The following is a 21,332-nucleotide window of genomic DNA, read 5'->3' as shown; positions in this document are numbered from 1 at the left end:
AGCTTCCATCAAGGACTTGGCGATCCCACTTTGATGAAAGCTCTACAACCACATCACTGCCCTTTCAGCCAGGAAATGCTGGCCTGAGCAACTGGGAAGGACAGGGAGGCTGAGGGGGGTCACTGAACTAGGAAAGAGGAGGATAATGAGTTCCTGCAGCAGTGCTCTAATGGTACCTATCTAAGCATGCCACATGCCATCAACTTCACAGCTCTGCTTCCTCAGAGCAGCCTGTAGAGAGGAGGCAGAATACATCCCCAGAAGACTAGTACACCCTAACCCTACTCTTCTAATAAGAAAGAAGATCTCAGCTGGTATGGAGAAACATCTCAATAAGCTAGGACACAATTTACTCTTGGAGATAAGCGACACATGCCAACCTGCTGCCTTCTTGATACTTCCTTCCACCCTGTATGGAGGATTTGCCATCCAAATGAACAATCAAATCACTTCAGAAATGGGCACACAGCCACTGCCTTTTATACCAAATATTTTCTGCTGTCCTCAGGGGTTCCTCCCTTCTTACAGACTGAAGTTTGTTGTTGAAGTCTCTACCTCAGCTGCACCATCCCAATGGCAATTTTGGAAATGGCTGTGAATATTCAGACACTGAGTTTTGATGCTGCTCTGAGTCCCAAGGAGATCCAGAATGTAAAGCAGAGACTTCTGCTGGATGGCTTTCTGTTTCTAACTACTTCTTTCCACTGCACTAAACCTGATTTGAACCCAGCTGCTGACCAGCTGGGCTGAAGCTGTCCTCGTTGTCTAGCTTATGCAGTACTCTGTGAAACACATTGAGTACAATTGTTTCTGGAGATGGAACATCCTTTTGTTCTGCTCTTGGAGAGCATGCAGCTGCACAGCATTGGGATGAGAGGTAGTGATGTGAGTTGCAACAAGGAAAATTCCAACTAGATTTTAGGAAGTAATTTTTTCTTGAAGATTTTTTCAGAACTCAACTTGACAAGGCACTGAGCAATTTGCTCTAAGTTGGCTCTGCTTTTAGCACAAAACTGTACCACAGACCTCCAGAAGTACTTTCCAACCTTAATAATTCTGATTTCACCAACACAGTCATAGATGAAGGTTGTGCTAGTGTATGTATTTCCAACAGTTATCAGAGAGACAATTCAGAAGTCCCCCAAAGCAAGTTAGAAGATCTTCATGTCAAGAAGATTTATTATCCACATATATGCAAACTTTGACAAGCCAATCAAACCAACAAAACAACCCTAGACCTTTTCTGAGAAGAGATGAGCCTGAAACTGTACTGACCTTCTCTTACTGTCTTGTTACACTGCAAATTACACACCTCAAACCTCTGAAATGATTATTTAATTTTCTAGTAAGATTCAGATCAAATGTGGTTGTAATCTATGCCAACAAAAAAGCAAATCCAACAATGCAATAACATCAGAACTCCCTTTCTGACATAGAGGGATGTTTATAAGCTGTCTCCTTAGAACATCCATCTCTAGAGACAATTACATCTTAAACCAATCTGCAGATGAAAAAACACTGAAAATGTTCAAGCCACTGCCACATCACAGAATTCTTTTTTCCCCAGATTTCAGTACCAACAAGACTCTTAAACCTGGCACTTTTCACCTGACCTTTGAGATTAATTTCCATTTTCTCCATACAGATTCAGCTTACTGGCTTTTAATTTGCTGTATCACCTGTGTAAAAATGCAGTGAAAGATCAAGATGTGTTAGTGCACACTCAGGAACATTAACATTTTTCAGTGGGCTCAGAGTTGATGCCCCTACAAAAAACATGCAACTTAATAGGTTTTATTGCTGCTCTTCCTCAATGCCCCCAAACAGAAAAAAAGTCATTTGTTGGTGAGGAACCTAGGAAAAAAAACTCATTAGAACAGATTGGGGGTTGGAGAATCAGTTATCTATATACATCTTCATCAGGACACCCACACATCTCCCAGGTGCTTTTACGGTAGAGGAAGGTCTGGCCAACAGCAGTGATTTAAATATCCTCAAGACCCAGCTAAGAACTGGTTCAGTTTCTTCTGCTCCTCCTAACACTTTACAGAATGCATTTTGTTTGAAGCTCGTCCTTCAATTAATTCAAAAAAAGAGAGGGAGTGCATGAAACACAGATGCTGGTCCTGCAGCTTTTTAATGTCTCAGTAACTGTATGTGTGGTAAGAAAGATTCTGGGGCTGTGGTTCCTTACAGGCTAACTTCACATTTAATACAAGTTGTGCAGGAGAGAAAGAACACAGAAGGGGAATGTTTTAAAGTGGATTCAGGGTAGAAGAGGAATTTCTTCCTCAGCTTAAGCCATGTAGAAGTTTCTGTGCATGCCAGCCTGGTTTCTGCCACACTCCCTGTCACTCAGGCCAGTAACTAATGCAACTTGTCATATTTTTAGGACTTAGATTTCCCTTCTCCAAATCACACTCTTTGGTCTCATAGGTTACTAATGCCATATTATTATGTTGGGTAATAACACTTTGTTCTTACAAAGCACATTTTGTGAGGCCCCTGTCCCTATCATTTGGCACTTGACGGTGACAAAGCAGCCAGGTGAATGTGTAGTGGATATAATTTCCTTCTTTTCTCACTTTACTTCTCTGGATGGAAAGGAAAGGTTTAGCAGTCAACCCAAGGAACACTGAGCTAAGCAACCTGACATACATAAGTGGCACCAAGACAGCAGGCTGCAGGGACCTTCTGATTCCCAGCAACTGAACGATGCTGCGTTGCCTGAGTGTAAAATGCTCAGGAAAAAAAAAAAAAAAAGAAAAGAAAAAGCAAAAGCCTATTTCCTCCCTCCTCCTGGGAGAATGAAAAAAGATCAAAACCTCAAACCAATCCTTGCATGGGTAGGAACTCAAAAGGTAGACTTGGGAGGGGTTGAAGGAAGATATAAAGGCTGGCAGCAGGAGAGAGAGCAACACTGAACTGGAGAGACTCAAGGGGAGGAGGAATCAGAGACACCAAGACATGAAGATGAACCTGAAACTTCTTTCTTGCCCTGGATTCCTTCTGCTGCTTATTGTCAGTCAAAACCAGGCAAGGGCCAGGCCCATTTCCAGCTTACAGGTAAGTGACTGGCTGCTCAATAGAGCTGATTCTTTAGGACTTAGACTCTTCAGATTAGCTCCATTTCTCCCAACTCCAACTGAAGCAGCAGGAGAACATGACAGCAGGAACCCTGAGGTGGATAGACACAGAGTCATTAAATGGAGGGAAAATAAAGCAATCCATTATTGGATTTAAATTCCTGGTCACATGATGCAAGTGAAAGGAAAATGTTTTTCCTGTGGCATCAATTTGGGCATAGCAGATTTAGGGTTATCTTGTGACTGAGTGAAACAATAAACTTACGGAGTAAAATGAATTTTTCTGGAAGGACTCCTGTCTGGAGCCCTAGAGCAGTCCCCTGTATGCTCCTCCCTGAAGTCCCTGGTTTAAGATGAAAAGGGAATTGATGGGTTGTACCTGTATCATCACCTCCTCAGCTCAGCAGGGCAGTAAGGCAGTCCCTGCTTACGTGAGGAAAAGAGCATGTGTATGTGCGTGTGTATGTGTGCGTGTGCGCAGGAATTCTGCAACAGTGGGAAAACACATTTCAGGTACTAGGGATCTGGTATTCTCAAATATGAAGTAACCTCCCAATCTGTAAAGAAAGAAATAATCCTAGCACCAATTTCAGCATGTCTCCTGTCATTGCTTTGCTTCTCTTATTATTCCAAGATATCAACCCATTTTTGCTTGTTTCTTATTAATCCTTGTTATTGACCAAATCTCTTTCTTCATCTTCCACAATTCACCCCACACCCCGGATTCTGGAAACACAATTAGCTGGCAGTTTGTCAAGTCAGAAGTACAGAATATGGTAACAGCACAGAGCCTTGAAGCATTTTGAGAGTTTTACAATGTTAGCTCAGAGGAGCTCGGTGAGCCAGATGAAACTAAAGATAACCATCATCAGCTACCGAAACCACTTCTTGTTCTTGCATATTTTGATAAATGTTCTAAATGAATTTCTCTAAACTTAGCACTGAGCATGGCTTATATGAAAATAATGACAGAGTTCCCAGAACTCCTCCTTTTCTCCTCTCCTGCCTCTCCACCATCTACCTTTCCCTTTTTTCAGAATCTGTTCAAACTGCTCGATGAGGACCTGGAGCATCCCCTGGTTTCAGAAGAGAGGGACCATGAGCAAGATGACATGATCCCAACAGGTGCCTTTGATCAGCAAGAAGCTGAATTCCAGTGGACCCGACACCCAAGAGACCAGCCTGAGAGCATGTCCATGGGTGATGGTCCTATCCAGAGGTTCTTCAGCGACCTAAGTTTACCCCGAAGATATCGAGGCAGAAGCAAAAAGGGCCTCTCCAGGGGCTGCTTTGGTGTCAAGCTGGACAGAATTGGGGCACTGAGTGGACTGGGATGCTAACTGCTTACTATGGTAAGGGAAAGCCAGAGGCAGATGGTATGTGTGTTTGTGTATAACTTGCATAAGTAAGCAGAAAAGCTTCAAGCAAATGGTGCCTTAAAGTAACTTTTACCCTCCTATCATAAACACAGTTCACTAATTTTACCCTCCTCACAGCTCTCTGTCATTAGATGTATACTTAAAACTCATTAATGCCACATCTCTGCTTTATCTGCTTTCACTGCTTTCTCCAAGTCAGCTGTATGCATTTCATCTGGTCACAGAAGCCAGATCAGAGAGGTTTTCACCAGCTCCCCAGGAATGCTTGTGCCAATCCAGAGAAACTCTGAGCAGAACAGTGAAGCTGAACCTGGCCCTAGAACAGTAAGAGATCAGTTAATTTCCATGCATGAAAACCTGTCCACTTCTCTTTTTCTTATTCCTCTGTTTTCTTGACAGGACTGACTTTGAGGTTTCAAAGGACCTGTTGCCTTTCAGCAGATACTCAACCCTTATTCACATTGGCTCCACCAATCCATCCACTATATGATGTACTGAGCAAATTGTACCCCACCTCTACTCTGAATTACTTGGCCAACAGAAGGAACCATTGCTGTACTGCCTGTTTGAGTATTCATTTGTGAGCACCTACCTGAAACCTAATTACAAAAAAAGTCTGTTCTGTTTGTGTATCAAACATATAAATAAACACTACGTCACAGCTAATAAACAGGTTTGCATAATTTGGTGAATTTGCTTCAACCCTTTGCTGTGATTCTTTCATTATCATTCCTGAAGCTGAAACAGTGCCCCAGCTTGTAGGTAGACACAGTCCACTAGAATTCAGAAGTATTTCAGAGGGCTGCTTTCTGGTTACAAGAACTTAGCTGCTCTTCAAAATACAATCAAACAAGTTCTACTTTTTACCAAAAGAACTTTTCTGAAGTTAAGATATTACTGTGTGAATATAACAGGAACAAGGCTGACACAGCCATCTTCACAAAAGTGACCAGAGATGAGGACACAGAGCCCTAAGTCTTCAACCACCACAATTTAAGTTAAAGGGTAGCTGTCTTAGCTGACATCAGTAGAAAGCTGTTACTCTGCATTTGGATTTGTCACTGACAAAGGAAAAAGAAAAATGCTTCTCACTAGTATATCTTGTCCAAAAAAGAATACACTACCCTTCTTCAAAGAAAGTTCAAGAGCACCTACTCTTCCATAGGCAGATCCAGACAGTGCAAAGCATTTTCCCAAATGTATCTGACCAGCTGTATTTAAAAAAAACAACACAAATATTCACTGAATCTAACAATGAACAAATCAGAGAACAGCTACTGGGCAAACATCATGACCCAAAGGAATTCCATATGAAGGCTGGTTTGCCAAGATCATGATTGTGCTATCCTGAACTCAGCAAGCAGCTCCATGGAAATCAGTAAAGCTGCTAACACAAATGTCTGCACTGATGGTCACAAATGAAGGCACAGATGTTCACTTCCAGCCTTTTCCCTGGAGTGGACAGATGGGCTACACAGTTGTACTCCTTCCATTTTCTTGCCCACAAGACAGATGTTCTAGGAAGAAAATATTCAGGTAGTAACAGGACACCAAGGTATGAATTACAAGATGGAGCAAACATCTGTGAAAAGCACGTTCAACAGTGGCTCCAGCTCCATGTGCTCTGAATCTCTGGCAGTTCAGCTCTCATTAAGAAAGCCTGTTTGCACAGAGCAGCCACAGCTCCAGAATCTGGGCCTGCCTCAATCTCTTCAACTCTATGATTTATCCATGTTCCTTCTAACCACAATTCTTATAGAATGAAGGCATTCCAGGACCCTTTGGAGAGCTATTCAGAGCCAAACTAGAGGAAGCTTTGCTCTTTTCAATACACAGCTTCCACCTGAAGCCCCAAACTTGCTCTAGGAATGCCATCAGTGCACCAAGTTCATAAAGACATTTCAGCACCTTAGAGCTGACTATCAGAGACCAGAAAGCACTGAATGATTCACTAATGGAGATATTCTCCCCTTGCACAGGCTACCAACAGCTTCTCTATTTTCTTGCAGTCTTTTTCCATTTCAACATCTCTTGCACATTTAGAAATTACCATCAATTCTACCTGTCTATGGCTATTCCATCCTCCTGAATCTTCTCCTTAGAGCAGTAGTTACAACGCAGTGTGAACACTTTTCTAAACGGAGCCCCACAGACTGCACAGGAATTAATTACCAAATTCTCCCAAAGGTCTGGAGCCTCACTGGGCCATAAAGATAACTCTCTCCCTTGCTGTAGCTTCCTCATACAAAGACCTCTATCCTGCATAAACAGGAGCAAAGAGCTTTCTGGTTCATTATCCTAACTCAAGACACCTTCATCCAGACAGGAAGAGATTTCCACTTCTTTCCCCCAATACACAACAACTTACCTATGCTAAGAAGCAGCAGATGTGGTTACCTATGAGAGCCTGGCAGGGAGCATCCAGCTTTCTTAACTAAAGCCCCTCCTCAGGTATGCTGGCCTGGGGGCTGGCCCAGCTGCAATCTATATGGGTGGGAAGTTTAACCCATACAGCCCACGGACATGCTGGTGTCAGACAACACAGAGCTAGGATCCTGGGACAGCTGGTGCTAATGGAAAGGTTACACCCTCCTTCCTAATAATCCTGGGTCTGATGGCTTGCTCCCAGTAACCCTAGGAGCAGGCACATTCACTTAGGCATAAAAGCTTCCTGATGTTTAAATTTCAACACTGAAAATCCAATGAAGTGTATTATTAGAGTTTGTCTCGTGAACACCCTCAGCCTGTTTCCAAGCTCAGCTACACTGACATAAACTGGGTGGCCATTGAAATTATTGGGATAAAATAATATCAGAGGAAGTTGAAGACTGAGCTGTGAGCACTTGTGAACAGAATCCCACAGAAGATGAATAAGAAGCAGATAAGAGCTCCAATTCCACAGAGGCTGAGCTGGTAATGTGCCATCCCATCACCTGGCATTTTGTGTGAACATTTTAAAAAGCCATGTTTCAGAAAGCAAGAACAATTTATTTCACATAAAAGACTCCATAATTAGATCCCTAGGACTGAAGCCAGGTCTGTTTGTACTTTAGGTAATTTGCTGAGCTCTATTAGCATTTAAATAATCAAAGCTAACCTTTGAAGTTGGCATGCCAGTCACATAGGGGAAGCTCATCTCTAGCTGTGCCATTTCCATCTCCACTAAGCAGCAGTGCATGAATTTACAGACTAGGATTACAGAAGCTGCTAAGGAGAATACCTGTAATAAAATTACTTCTACACAGAAATAAACATACAAGATCTTCCTCAAATATGTCTGCTTTTGGGGCACCTGTTTATAAGTGATGTTAGGCAGCAAACAAGATTTGGTGTCATTCAAGACTCAGGTCTGTCCAGTTGTATTTATTTCCCTTGGACATCACACAGATCTCTCACACTCTCACTGCTTTATCCCTTCCACTCCTGTCTCTCTTTACTACACACAAAATCAAGGATGATGCTCATCCTCACCTTAGTTACCTGCTCTTACCCTGTATCAACACCACACTCCCACCTGATTCCTTCATTCCTTCCTTCATTCATGTCCTGTACTTTCAAAACACCAACTTCATTTATCTGACAGATTCTTCTTTGCTCTGATGCTTTAAACAAAACCACTTGCCAACTGTTAAGGCTGCTGGATGCAGAGATCATTGTCCCACACCAGCTGATATTGCTCATTTGCTTCCAATCTAAGATAAATTCTGTCAGGTCTAGGTAGATTTGAGGAACAGAAGGACAAGATGAGGGGGGAAGGAGCTGTACAAACATAAGGTTTATTGTTGCTGGTTCATCCAGAACCTGGCAATATTAAGTCTACAACAGCTTGGTTCAAAACCCTCTGAACTCAGAGGAAAGGCTTTCTTTGGCTTTGCTGAGCTTTAGGACAGTCTCTGAAATAAAGGCCCAAGCAGACATCACAGCTTATCAAGTTAAATCAGATAAATGTATGAGCATACTGGCTAAGCAAATGAGGAGGGCTGAAGGCAGAGGCTTAGTATAATTCCTGCAATATTACCCAGGCAGTGATTGAAAGGACTCTGTCTGCTGCTCTACCCACAGGGTATCATGGGTTCTGACTTTAATTCTGTAAGGATCTAACACGGTCTTCTTGATTTGCACCGCAGGACCAGTGGAAATTGTACTCATTTATAGATGAAATTTGCCACACACTGGAAAGCTGGAAGTTTTACTGAAGGTTAATAAGAAACTGCTGCAAAGCTCTGACGCAAAGTGAGAGAAAGTTTCACACAAACAGGCTGCCTCTTACCATAACCAACCTGGTAACTCAGACACTTTTATCTGAGGAGCCTACATCAAATGGTCTATGAAATTTTCTTATTAGGGCAAGGCTTTCTGGAAAGAACATTTATTCCACAGGAACATAGGATTCTGTCTTGGGGACAGAATCACCACCTATGGAAAAGATGGTGGGATATGAGGAGAGATATGGTGAGTGATTCACTGCTGTAGCCAAGGCATGACTGAAGAGCAAGAAACATTTATAGGAAAGTGCTCAGCTATACCATTGCTCAAGGCAGGCTTAGGCCACTAAAAGGTTGGTGCCTCTTAGCTATAGAGGGAAGGGTCTGTCAAAAACACCAGAGGAAGGCAGGAGCCATCATCACCATGAACTTGCAAGGAAGGAAAATCTAAACCCAACTCTCAGGATGTGGTCTATTCACATAGCAGAAAAAATATGCACACAGAGAAGCAAAAGCTGTTGGGAGCTGCTGCAGACAGTAACATTTCCAATTCCCCCCACTTCTTTCCCCCATGGAGAAGAAATGATCCATCCTCATCTCCTGGGAGGGGAAATCAAACCCCTGCTTGGGCCAGCTCACAGCTCCTGCGTGCCTACAGATGTGAGGCAGAGCAAACAGACAGAAAATGCAAGGTCCTTTGACTGTATCACTTCCTACCTAACGGTGATGGAGACTGGAGTGGGGGGGAATCACTGGGAAAAGGCGTGCTGCCAGGAGGGGAGGAGATGACTCGGGGCAGTTCTCTCCCTCTAGAGGATTTTCTGCACTCAGGAGATCCCCCTCTCCTGGAGGGTCACCTGTGGGGCCAGTTGTAACCAGTTCCCTTATCGAAGCTGAGGGGCAGAGCACGGCACTCCAGCTCCTGTGGGGATCTGGCAGGAGGCAGCTGAGCTCCCTCCGGGCAGAGAGTGGGGATATAAGGAGAGGCATCCATGGGCAAAGCAGCGACACGGTGCTGAGCTGGACATAGGATAGGATAGGAGAGGATGCAGCTCCTGGGTCTGTGCTGCGGAGCCTCGCTGCTCCTGCTGCTCCTGCCATGGGCAGCCCCGCAGCCGGCTGGCAGCAAGCACGGAGCGGAGCTGCAGTCCCTGCAGGTACCGGGGCTCCCGGGGCTCCCACTCTCACGCGTCCTGCCGGGGTCAAGCAGCCAGAAGCAGGGCTTCCTGTCCCCCACCGCTCCTCCCCTCTCCTTCCCTCTTCAGGACCTGTTGGAGGCGCTGGGGCAGCTCTGGGAGGAGGAAGGGGAACCGGGCTTGGAAGAGGAGCCGGGGGCCGGGGCTGAGGATGGCGACTCCGAGTGGGACCTCCCGGCGCCCAGCCCTCCCCAGCCGGCGGAGGGGCAGAGCCAGTGGAGGAGCCTCCTCTCCTCCTACAGACGGAGGCATTTCTCCAGCTGCTTCGGGACGAGGATGGAGAGAATCGGCGCGCAGACGGGGCTGGGATGCAACCAGTACCAAGGCCGTAGGTGCCGGGCAGAGCCCGCGGGTCCCCGCGGTGCAGGGACACGGGGGAGGCTGAAAGCCTGGCAGCGGCTCCCCCGGCAGCTTTCTGCCCTTCTCTCCCAGGTGTCTGGAGGAGACGGAGAAGCTGAAGCCATGACTGGTTCCCAAGAGCATCCTGAGCCTTCGGGCTGGTGCCCAGCAGCCAGCCAAGCTCCCCCCGGGGCCTCTGCAGGGGTGGGGTACGCGGCAATAAACTTTTGTACAAAGCCCACACAACCTTTTGTGAGTGTTTTTTTGGTCACGGTGTAGCACACGGTCAGAGGACATAGAAATCCCCTCCAGAGCACTCCTGTCCCTCTCTGCCCTGAGGGCTCAGTCTCAACTCTGGCCAGAGCATCCCATGGGATCTGGACAAGCCTTTGCTAGAGGGTCGCAGCAGCAGGAAGGATGGTAGTTACATCATTCCGGGACAACGACCAGCTCGGTGCTGCACTGGAGAGGCAGTGTCAGGCACCGATGCCAGCTCTGGGACCGTGGCAGTGACCTGGGATGCCTTTCCTGATGGCTTCACTGCTGCATGTTGTGAATCCTCCCAGGACGTGGGCACCAGGCTTGGGGTTACCTGCAGGTAACGTCCTGCACACACCCCTGCCCCGTGGGCTGAGCCGCTGGTATCAGTGCCGAGTCTGGCACGGAGAGCCGGCATGGGGTGCCACTAAGGACAGAAGGGCTACTTCGCTTTAAAAAGATACTCGGCAGCGGCTAAGGGCCTGGTGGGCCGAGAGGGCTTCAGGACCCGGGACAGTCGCCCCGCACGGCGAGCGCTGGGCTCCCCGCGCCGGACCGGGGCTCCGCGTTTCCCCAGCCTCATTTCCCTGGGCTCCAGCGAACCCCCCTCGCTGCCCTGCCCGGGTTTTGTGCAAAGCCCTCGCCGGCCTCTCCAGACAAGGAGCCCTACACAGACAGAAAGGCTCCAGGCAGCGCCAGACACCCGCTCAAGGGAAGGGAGAGAGGCAGGAGCCGGGCTGCCGGCCCTGGGCACGGACCGCCCAGCAAAGGAAGGGGCAGCCACACCACCGAGATAATAAATCCCCTGCAGCAGGAGAAACAACCCATGAGTGGGATGAAAATAAGCTTCCTTCCCCATGGAAAAGTGAGACACCACTTTCTCTCCTAGTTGTAGTATAGCCTGTCTGTCCTACCATCTCAGCGCTGCATGCCCTGCGCTGGACATGACGCTTCCCTTTTGTTTCCTGCCCTGATGGCTTTGTCTCTTCCTTTCCTTCTCAGTCTGAATTGTGAGGCAGGGAAAGGGAGTTTGGTGGGGTGTGGCGTAGTCTTGTTTAATCACTGGGTTTAGTCACTGGGAAAAACATCCAAATCCAGTCTCTTCCTCAGAACAGGACTATAAAGGCTCTTCACAGTCAGCTCCCACTCAAACACTCTTCTCAGCCCTAAAGCTGGTCCCACAGCACTTTTTATAAGAACCTGCTGCCCTGCTGAAAGAGTCCCAGCAGAGTTTTTACTGGGCAAACGGCCAGGTGAGCACAGGCATTGTCTAAGACTTGACTGTCCCTCCCTGGGCTATAAAGCCTAAACTTCTTATTAATCTTGTAAGGGTGATGATACTGAGACACCAGCAGCTAACAAACAACTGAGCTTTACAGCAGCAACAACGACGTGCTGAGTTCTGACATTTTACACTCCATTTGCTTCGGCAGGACTGAGAGATGGATAATAGAGGGCAAATTTGGCTTTGGAAATACAATTGCTTGCTGTGACGGTCAGCAGTTTTATCCTATCTACATCCTTCCATACATAATACATGAAATAGTGCACAGAAATCTCCCTGTCTTAGAAAAGCAGTGTCAAGGCTAAAGCCAAGCCCTTACTTCTCATTTATCTGCTGTGAAATACAGAAGATAGAAAATGAACAAACCAGTAAAAGAGTATGTCTGGGTCCAGGCTATTTAATACAACCCTGAATATTACATTGTTTCGCAGGGACAGGTGACTCAAAGTTAAATATTTTACATCTGTGACTGATGCTGAGTTTTTTCTTGCTGGGTTTGTGCCCCAGAGGTTGGTTTACAGATGTCCTGAGCTCTCAGGCACAACTCAGATCAAGCAACAGAATGTTTTTGCACAGACAGCACCAGAGAATACTTAGCGGGTGGGGAGGTGAAAGGAAAGACACAAAAAACCCCAAACAATAACAGATCCTAGTTCTCTTAAATCAGATACTCAATATCAAGGAATAATCCTGGTTTATCTTCCCTCACTTTCTCAGTTTATACATATGGCACAATCAAACACAGAGCAGCAAACAAAAGCAGCAGTAAGAGAATACTTGGAACTCATTAGTGAATCACACAGACACTGCAGGATAGTGTGTTAATTTTAAAAAAACCTGTCAGAGTCTCGGTTATTTCTAAAGCACAATTTGAACAGCATAAAGTAAGAATGTGTTGGGACACACAATAATACAAAAACCTAGCACTGCCTCCACGTGCTGAAATAAAGCACGGATTGGGGAAACATAGGGAGTGCTCTTATAATGAGGTTCACCAGGACAACACAGAGCTGGGCTGACTTCAGACTATATTAGGGAAAAGTAGCATTTGAGCTTGACTTCACAACCTTGAGAATGTCCTTTCTAGTGTAATTTTGGTAGCGGATCATGTGAACAGTGTGTGCACATGTTTGTACACAAACACCATGTTAAGATGTTTAAGACATGAGAAATATTTTATCCTTCTATTAGTATTTAGAAATTGTACTCAGGAGATTATTTCGAGATCTATATTAATATTAAAAGTCAACAAATTATGACTCAATTGTCATATTCAACTTCCTCATATATTCATTGTTGTTTCAATTTAGAATACCAAGAACTGTTAGGAAAACACAGGATAAGCAATATCTGCTTCACGAGTTAGGACTGTCTTGCAGTTCTGTAAAAAAGATTAATTTTTAGTTGTACTATATGCTCAAAGACAACATTGGAGGAGGAATTTGCAGCCAATCTGTGTTTTTGTAATTTCTCATTTAAGCATAGACAATTTTTACCTAATACAGAAAAGCCCAGCTCTCAAAGAAACAAATACTTTTTCTCTTTAATATATGAAACTAAGCATTTCATTTTAACCCCTCCCAAAACACACACATACATGAATTAATTCATTATTTCTTGGGGACAGATCCTGATACCTTTGCTGAATAACCCCACAAGCCATCTAGCTAAAATCCTCGTCAAGCAAGTTGTTCTCTTGTATGAGGGTACAAGACTATTCCTGAATCTGACCATCTCTTTAACTTCTATTGCTGCAGGGTCAAGTCTTACCATCGATGCTTAAAGAAATCCCACAGAATTAAACATTTGGCTGTTAATAAAGAGTTTTTCAGTGGTGCCGAAGTCAGTTGTCAGGGGGGCTGGAGGTACCCGGTGTCCCTGCAGAGTCAGTCTAGAAGTTATCATCTCTACTGAGGTGCAGATCAGGGTGCCTCTGTTGTTGTCAATGTAAAAAATATCAAGTCTCAGTGGTGCTATCACCACAGCCATACGAAAAGTGGCCCAAACCTGGGGTTTTCAGCACACTCCATGGTATGTGGTGGCTGTGGATATTCCATATATAGAAGGGAAGTGTGCACGATACTTTAGGTGTCCTAAAAGTAGATTCATCTTCAGCCTTTACTCTCCACCAAATACTCATCTGAAAAGCCTATTGTTTTCCCTGTAAAAAGTTTCCCTATGGAAAGCTTCTAACTGAGCAGAGTTTGGAGCAGTTTGGAGGTAAATCTGACCATAGGGGTCTCTTGAAAGAAAATTGCTAAGAATTTCCAACTGGACTATGTAATCACAGCGCCTGGTATCAAGAGGAGGGGGAGTGACATGAAATCACTGACTTGTGACATACATTCCTCAGCAACAGCAGCTGCTGCCTAATGACAGCTAATAAAGGGAATCTTCCCTTGACAGAGCTGCATGCCTTCAGTGGGACTGGAATGTGCCCCAGATAAATCCACTGATAACCTAGGAAGCAGAGATCACACCCAAAGAGTATAAAAGACAAGCTTCGGAGTAGAGAGGATAGGACAAGGAAGAGAGAGACCTGAAGAGACATCTCAGAAGAAACAGCTTGAACTTCCCTATTGCCAACAAACCCAGCGCCATGGACACTAAAGGCTCATTTTTCTGTGGCTTCCTCTTGCTGCTGCTCATCCAACTCCATTCCAGCAGAGCCAACCCTATCTACAGCCTCAGCCCTGCCAAAGAACTGGCCAGCATGGAGGTGAGGACTCTCTCCTTTTGCAAGGTTAAACTTTTGGGGTGCTTAGCAGAGTGTGAGGTGGTGCTTTTGCATTTCTTTTCATGATTGTATAAGCTGCATCAGTGAGTGTGTACCAGGAACGTGTCTCTTCTTCCCAGGGGCTCAAAGCAGCTCTGTAGAAAAATATCCTCCAGTGTTAGGTTCATCTGAGCTCCTGGGTAGCAGTGGGAAACAAAATTCTGATGTTGTGGGATGTTTGCTTTGGGTTTGCAGTTCTTTATTTCTTAAACATCCACCTTCCTGGGAGTTAAGTCCCAGAGAGGGAACAAACCACCACGGTAGCTCCCTAAGAACAAATACAAGACTTCCAGGTGGGCTCCTGTTTTGCCCAGTAAATGGCAGGAACAGGGAAGTGGGAGAGCCATACGGCTCAAGGTTTGTGGATTTAAGAGGACTGGCTGCATGTGGATGAGAGATGAGAAGGTAAATTGGAGCAGCCAAAGTCAAGCTTTCATAAAAGTTGTTAGAGCATGAGCATTCAGTGTCACTCATCCAGAAAAGCTTTCAGAGCTTTAGAGCTATGAAATTACCACATGCATATTTTAGTGAATGATACTCAGAAAAAACCTGTTGTTGCAGCACAATTCAAGCTTAAGATTCAGTCTTGCAAGATGAAGTCTGAAAGCTCAAACATTTCCTTGGACTGGTACCAGTGACCAGCTTCTCAGAGCATCAGACCTCAAGAACAAACTCCCTAAGATGATTAGGACAGTGCCCCATGCCCCATGCCTCTTGGCTGCTCCCAGCTTCTAGCTGAGAAGAGCGGCTTCCAAATGCATTCACTGTCATGCAAACCACAAGGCTTACTCCTCTCCACTCTGCTTCCAGAGATGGACACTTAGATTCCTCTAACTGGTTGAGCTGGCCTTGAGGAGGTTATTTGATCCCTGTTACACAAAGCTTAAAAAATTATGGAGAATGGTACCTGGGAAGAAGTCACGTAACAGACATAAATTCAGCATACAGCTATTTTTAGGGAGATGCGTGTTACTTTGAGGAGCAGCAAATCTATAACTTCTGGGACAGAGATTAGTGAAAACATCAAGAGCTTCTCCAAGTGATGTCCACTGAAATAGCCAGGGGTGGCAAGCAAGCAAAAGGTCTTAGCAAAAATAAAAAGAAGAGAAAGCCAACTGCTGGCAAGCACCATTGCAGGCAACTTTGAGAGCATGGGAATGACTGTGGATTCAGAGGTACTTTGGGATATTGTGCCACTGCTGGGTTGAGTAGGATCTCCCTGTGCAACTCAGACTTTGCTTTTTTTTTCCTCTGCCAAGAGCTCTCCTAACCTTGCCAGTAACATACACTTTGGTGGCAAGCAGGCTCAATCAGCTCTCAGCTAGAGCTGTCCATAGGTAGAATTAATGTAAACAGGGATTTACTGCAGAGGGCAGTGCTCAAGTACCACCAGCAACCCTGAGATCCAGCCTGACAGTCTCCCAAGGGCTGGCTTTGGGACCATTGAGGAAAGCAGAATAGAATGACTGGAAGAGGCAGCAAATTACCATAAACTCAGGAGTTTTATGAAGTTAATTCTTGTCTTGTAGGCTCTGCTGGAGAGACTGGAAGATAAGTTTGCGATGATTGAAGCCCTGGAATCGAATCCTGACCTGCAAGAACCCAAAACGCAGGAGGAGATCTCACCAGAACTCACAGGAGACAGTGATGACCAGAAGGCCGAAACCAGACTAGCACCCAGCACCTCTCTGTCCTACAGGGACCCCTTCCTCAAGAGGCTGAGGGGGCTGCAGATGCCCAGGATGATGAGAGATTCTGGCTGCTTCGGGAGGAGAATTGATAGGATTGGCTCCCTGAGTGGAATGGGTTGCAACGGTGAGTCCCACCTCAGCCATTCTGCTGAACAGAACAGGCTGCATCTGTGTCATGCCACACGTCTCTTTAATAAGACACAGTTTGAGAATAGAGTTATTTTCACCTAATATTTAAGCTAGCACTGGTTTTTCAAAAGAAACCCTGTGTCTATTGAGCTGGTGGGGAAAAGCACTGCTGACTATGGTGGCACATACTGAGAGAAAAAGAGATCCTAGTAACATTTCTTTCATGTTTGCATTGCAGGTTACAGGAAGCACTAGAATAACCTCCCCATCCCCTCCTCTGAAGAATGCTTGACAGTACCTGCTCCTCCCAAGATGAAAGCCGGATGCTTTCTAACCTCTTCAACAGAAAGTGATTCCTATTTCTATTTATTTATTTATTTATTTATTTGAATTAATTTTTTTTTTAAAGAACATTTCTTACTCTAGCACCGAGAGACCATCTTTAAATAAAACTAACACGTTAGACATTTATGCTGGACCTCTCTCCTGTCTGTTGCATTAAAATTTCTTGCATTTTCCAAAAGTCAAAAGCCTATGCTTTCTTGGTACTCTGGTACCCACCAGGCTGGATCTTACACAAGATGGAGAAAGGATGAACTTGGTAGAAACAAAAATGAGTTTTTCACTAGAGTTTTCCCCTCTTCATTAAGAAATTATAATGGATTAGCAGGGAAAACAAGCTTGCTCAACACTGAAAGACCTCCTATAGACAGGGTTCCAGTGACAAGAGAGTCCTTTTGCTGGTATAGATTATTGGTTCAAGGGAACTGCCACAAATCCACCATATAAGCAAAACTTACATGAAAAGAAATAAGAAAAAAATCATTACACTCCACAAGTTTCAAAATAACCAGAGGGAGGAAAGGGAATGAATTGTATATGCTTTCTAGCACTGACCAAATAAAGGTTACGAGCATCAACAGAAAGATACATCATTACCTGTGTCTTGTCTCACTCTGCATGTGGCTGAGGTGCTGATCCTCAAGTGTTTCTTGATGGATCCTCAATGGGCTTCAATCTTACCATGGTGTTTCTCATGTGAGGGCAGGTGGGATCACTCCAAGTACCAAGCAGGAGTACCTCACATTTATTACTCTCTGGGAACTGTCTATCATAACCTTGTTCTCAACATGGCTAAGAGGAAAACTGCAAGTCTGAAAAAGGTTTCACTTCAGCCTTTGGAACTAGATTTCACACCTATGATCTGAATTTGGCCCAAACCACATCCTCCTTCCTTCCCCCCAAATACGGTTATATTGCCAAGACCACACTCAGTTAGCACCCTAAGGACCAAATAGCTTGGATTCTCAAGCCAACCACAGCACTGACATTGAGCCCAGGCTCACCACAACTGTCCTGTGATCCCACATACCACTAGAAACTGTTATTCTGAGCATCTAATTTGGGGACTTGTTCTCAGCATCCTGGAAAGCTCATTCTGGGCTTAAGAACAGAGCAGCACCGGAACAGACCCAACTGCCTAAGTCTAATTCTGCCTTTGCTTATGCATAATTACACAGGGAGAGGACTTGGTCAAGATGGGCTACAGAGAGGCAGATGTGCCAGAGCTGTGACAGTTGCTGACAAGAGCTCTCAGGAACCATAGCTAGGGTGAAACCAGGAGCTTGAATGCTGAATGGCACAGCAGGCCTGCACCCGCCTGTCCACAGCTATGGCTGCTGTGCCACTTTAACAGAGCTCATGTCACACATCACATTTCTGATAAGCCACCCTCCCAGTCACTCCCTGTACTGCTGACATGGGCTCTGAGAGGCACCTGCACACTCTACATGCTGGGCCTTGTGATCCTCCCTAGGGTAGAGGAGCAGAAGCCTGCTTCAAGGGAATAATTTTGTCCCACTCCAACAGGAAACAACACCTAGAGCAACACAAATCACTTGTCAGAGCCTCTCCTTCCAGAAGCATAAGCTAAATACTCTGTGCAATACTGTAGCAGGACGTTACACCTCAGTGTGCCTGCCTCAGTTTCCCTTTGTGATTGAATTGGTATCTGTCTCTCAGTGCTCACACAGGTTTCCCTGGCAGGAGAATCAGTTCCCAAGTCCAGACTCCCAGCAGCTCCCACAAGACACCTCTGCAGTGAAAAGCTACAGTGACTTTGCATTTACTCAGAGGCAGATTCACAAATCAAGGTGGATTGAAGTCACCACTGGGGAGCCTTTGTGGGGACAACAGGGCCTTGTCTTCTCAAACAGGCTTTCCAAACACACCCCTGCAGCCACCTGTTTCCTGCTGCAGCAAGATGGGAACACAGAGGTGGATCCCTCCACACAGCCTGACTCCCCATGTGCTGCTATAAAGGAAAGTAAAAACTATCCTTGTATTCTTTAGAGTAACAGCCCTTGCTGGAGCTGAATTTAACCCAGTCAAGCAAAACTTGCACAGACATTGTAAATTGTCCCTCCCTGTCAACGCCTCAAGGCACAAAACACTAATGAGTTCAGTGGAATGTGCTAAAAATGGCAAGAAGAGTTGGCGCTGCCTGACCCAAAGCCAGGTGGGTCCAGTATTAACAGCAATCCAGTTCCTGGTGGAACAAGTCTGTATTGGCTTGCAGACAGTATGTTAATAGACCCTGCGGTCTGGGAGAACCTAATTGAGAGAAGGCAATCTAGGAAAAAAGCATCTCTCTGGCTGGATTTTTACTGCTACTCCCATAAACACACTGAGCTGTAAAGCTCCCCGGGGGAAATCTCACAGTCAGGTCAGAATAGGACTGCACACAGCAACAAGCACCTGGAAAAGCTGAATGAGAGAAACTTGGTGCTGATATGCTCTGCTGGCAAAGAGCATCACCCCCAGAGAGAAGCAAAGCCACCACTGCTGCTGTGGGAGCTGGAGCAGAGAGCAGGGAACAGCTGGGAGCAGCCAGTGCCAAACAAGCACACAGACAAAACAAGGACATCTGAAAGCTAAAAGTCTCTCTCGACCTGTATTGTTTTCTACAGAGGTTACAGAAAGACTGTGGCCATAGAAACCATACAAGGCTCCACTAGGAACTTGCTTTCAGCAAGGCCAGGGATTTCAGCCTGTAGGTGCAGAAATTAAGGATACTGGGGCAAGTTGGCAAGTGAATTCATTTATCATCTGTTTCACAGAGCAGCCAGGTATTCTGTGACCCAGCAGTACCAATGGCTGTGCCACAGTTCTGTTCCTCACCAAAGCTCAGCAGGCTGACCTTTACAGCAGGGGAAGAAAAGCAGTTCCCTCTGCCTGGGATGCATTACACATTCAGGCTCTACCTTCCTTCGCAGCAACTTGGACTTGTGTTCATGGCTCAGAGATTCAAAACACAATCCTGTCAGCCCATGTGCACATCAGGTGCTAACCTGACAAACTTTTACCTCTTCTGCAGCTGCTGTCACTGCAATTTGCACAGTTGCATGTGCTATCCATGACAGGATGCAGATATTCTTCCTAACTAGGCCCTACTCTCTTCCAGCAGAAGCCAGTTCTGTACAGACCCATGGCTGAACATGAGGCAGTCTCCTTCAGGTTCATAGTGGATCCATCTTTGGTTCCTATAAATTTTGGAAACTAATCCTGGTAGAACTTTTTGGAGCAAAATGCAGGACTGCACTGGAGGAGAAACAAGCGGTACCAAGCTCTCATGAGGGCATGAACTGAAAATTAACATAATCCTACTAAGACTTCACACCTGTCCAAGATTCATCCTGAGCTTTCTGGCAAAACTTCCCCTAGGGGAAGGTAAAGTTGGTGACGTGTCAATAATAGCACAGTTTTGCTTTAGGAACCGTCCTATGAGTCACGCCCAAGAGAGGGAATCAGTGTAGCTTGTAATTGTAAGCAAATCAGAAACAGCCTAACCACAGGATACCTTTGGGACAAAGCTATCACTGCAAAGCAAGAGTTGATGTCAGAAACATTTGATGCAGATTAGGTTCCAAGCAACTCTTCAGCACTGTGCACGAGGCAGGGTCCTGAAATCCTGCCCTTCTCTGCCCTGTCAGGCACCAGAGTGCATTACTGACCTCAATCAACCCCTCACAACACAGCACCTAGAATGTATCCAACTGTTATGCTGCTCATTGAGCTAAAGAAGAAATATCCCAGTGAGATCAGAGGAGGACCAGGCTAACACCCCCCACTCAGCTCTAATGACATTTGCCACTTCCTGCAATGCCAGGCTTCATACTCACTTTCTAAAAGCTTCTGGCAGTAGCCCTGACTGGCAGGGCATAATTCAGCAGCTTTCTTTGCACTGAGCTTTGAAATACAGTAATTACACTACCATGCTTCATGCACACTGTAAGGCGTGAGCCTCATATCAACAAATGGTCTGGTGAGTGTGGGGATTTTTTGCGTGTGAATTAGATCTGAGTGCTTCTTCCCCCTTCAGACACTGCTCTATCCCTTCCCACTAGATGAAATATTTCACTGAAATCCCAGTCAGCAGGCAAGAATGCCAAAAGAAGCTGTCACCATGGCTTTGCTTCTCTAAGAAATCCTATGTGAAGTACAGGGCACAGATCCTTTGCTGCTGCAGGGAACAGCAGAGCTGTGCCAACATGCACAACAATCTGGCCATACCCAGCTTGCTCGATACCAGCACTGAAGCTTGGTCCCCAAAGGCCTTTGCTGACTGACACTCACTTGATGAGTGTCCTCCAGTCATCCTAAGCAGCAGCTCTTCACAGATGATAGCCCACTGGCACCATGCCCAAAGACAGAGGCTCCCAGCAGCATGGCCATACGGTTCAGAATTCAGAAGAAAGCCTGTTCACAACTCTGCTGTGCTGAGAACAGCCTCCCTCCAAGTCTCTCTGTGCTTACCCAGCTTTCCCATTAGAGGTCCAACACTTGTCCCAATTTTCACACCGAAGAAGGAAGAGTCCAGAGGAGTTGCTGAGAGATAAAGGAAGGGGGATCTTTTCTGGTGCTTTTCTCACACCTTTGAAGTGTGAAATGTCTTGAAACAAATCAAGAATGTATCTTGTAGCAGATGT

At 45.6% G+C, this 21,332-nt stretch overlaps 3 protein-coding genes across 3 annotated transcripts; all 3 read left to right on the top strand.

Moving 5' to 3' along the window:
* Window positions 1-2,934: 2,934 nt before the first annotated feature.
* LOC127392928 (C-type natriuretic peptide 1-like) lies at window positions 2,935-5,136 on the top strand. Its single transcript, XM_051637424.1, has 3 exons — window positions 2,935-3,066; window positions 4,124-4,438; window positions 4,865-5,136. Exons 1-2 carry the CDS (start codon window positions 2,968-2,970, stop codon window positions 4,424-4,426), a joined length of 402 nt encoding a protein of 133 aa, XP_051493384.1. The 5' UTR covers window positions 2,935-2,967; the 3' UTR covers window positions 4,427-4,438; window positions 4,865-5,136.
* A 4,533-nt stretch (window positions 5,137-9,669) lies between these two features.
* On the top strand, window positions 9,670-10,436 carry LOC127392949 (natriuretic peptides A-like). Its single transcript, XM_051637458.1, has 3 exons — window positions 9,670-9,827; window positions 9,936-10,194; window positions 10,299-10,436. Exons 1-3 carry the CDS (start codon window positions 9,717-9,719, stop codon window positions 10,322-10,324), a joined length of 396 nt encoding a protein of 131 aa, XP_051493418.1. The 5' UTR covers window positions 9,670-9,716; the 3' UTR covers window positions 10,325-10,436.
* A 3,611-nt stretch (window positions 10,437-14,047) lies between these two features.
* Window positions 14,048-16,994, top strand: LOC127392856 (natriuretic peptides A). Its single transcript, XM_051637298.1, has 3 exons — window positions 14,048-14,467; window positions 16,054-16,339; window positions 16,583-16,994. The coding sequence occupies exons 1-3, from the start codon at window positions 14,348-14,350 to the stop codon at window positions 16,597-16,599; spliced, it is 423 nt and encodes a 140-aa protein (XP_051493258.1). The 5' UTR covers window positions 14,048-14,347; the 3' UTR covers window positions 16,600-16,994.
* The last annotated feature ends 4,338 nt before the right edge of the window (window positions 16,995-21,332 follow it).

The sequence above is a fragment of the Apus apus genome, chromosome 20 (assembly GCF_020740795.1).
Source record: "Apus apus isolate bApuApu2 chromosome 20, bApuApu2.pri.cur, whole genome shotgun sequence".
In the NCBI taxonomy this organism is placed as follows: Eukaryota; Metazoa; Chordata; class Aves; order Apodiformes; family Apodidae; genus Apus; species Apus apus.
The sequence above is the reverse complement of the archived record's forward strand: the minus strand, read 5'-3'. Positions and strand labels throughout refer to the sequence as shown.

Bases quoted from the DNA above. Each gene is read 5' to 3' on its own strand.
- LOC127392928 (XM_051637424.1), top strand. From the start codon at position 2,968: ATGAAGATGAACCTGAAACTTCTTTCTTGCCCTGGATTCCTTCTGCTG. The intron at 3,067-4,123 runs GTAAGTGACTGG...CCCTTTTTTCAG, and splicing joins GGCCCATTTCCAGCTTACAG to AATCTGTTCAAACTGCTCGA.
- LOC127392856 (XM_051637298.1), top strand. From the start codon at position 14,348: ATGGACACTAAAGGCTCATTTTTCTGTGGCTTCCTCTTGCTGCTGCTC. The intron at 14,468-16,053 runs GTGAGGACTCTC...CTTGTCTTGTAG, and splicing joins AAGAACTGGCCAGCATGGAG to GCTCTGCTGGAGAGACTGGA.
- LOC127392949 (XM_051637458.1), top strand. From the start codon at position 9,717: ATGCAGCTCCTGGGTCTGTGCTGCGGAGCCTCGCTGCTCCTGCTGCTC. The intron at 9,828-9,935 runs GTACCGGGGCTC...TTCCCTCTTCAG, and splicing joins CGGAGCTGCAGTCCCTGCAG to GACCTGTTGGAGGCGCTGGG. The intron at 10,195-10,298 runs GTAGGTGCCGGG...CTTCTCTCCCAG, and splicing joins ATGCAACCAGTACCAAGGCC to GTGTCTGGAGGAGACGGAGA.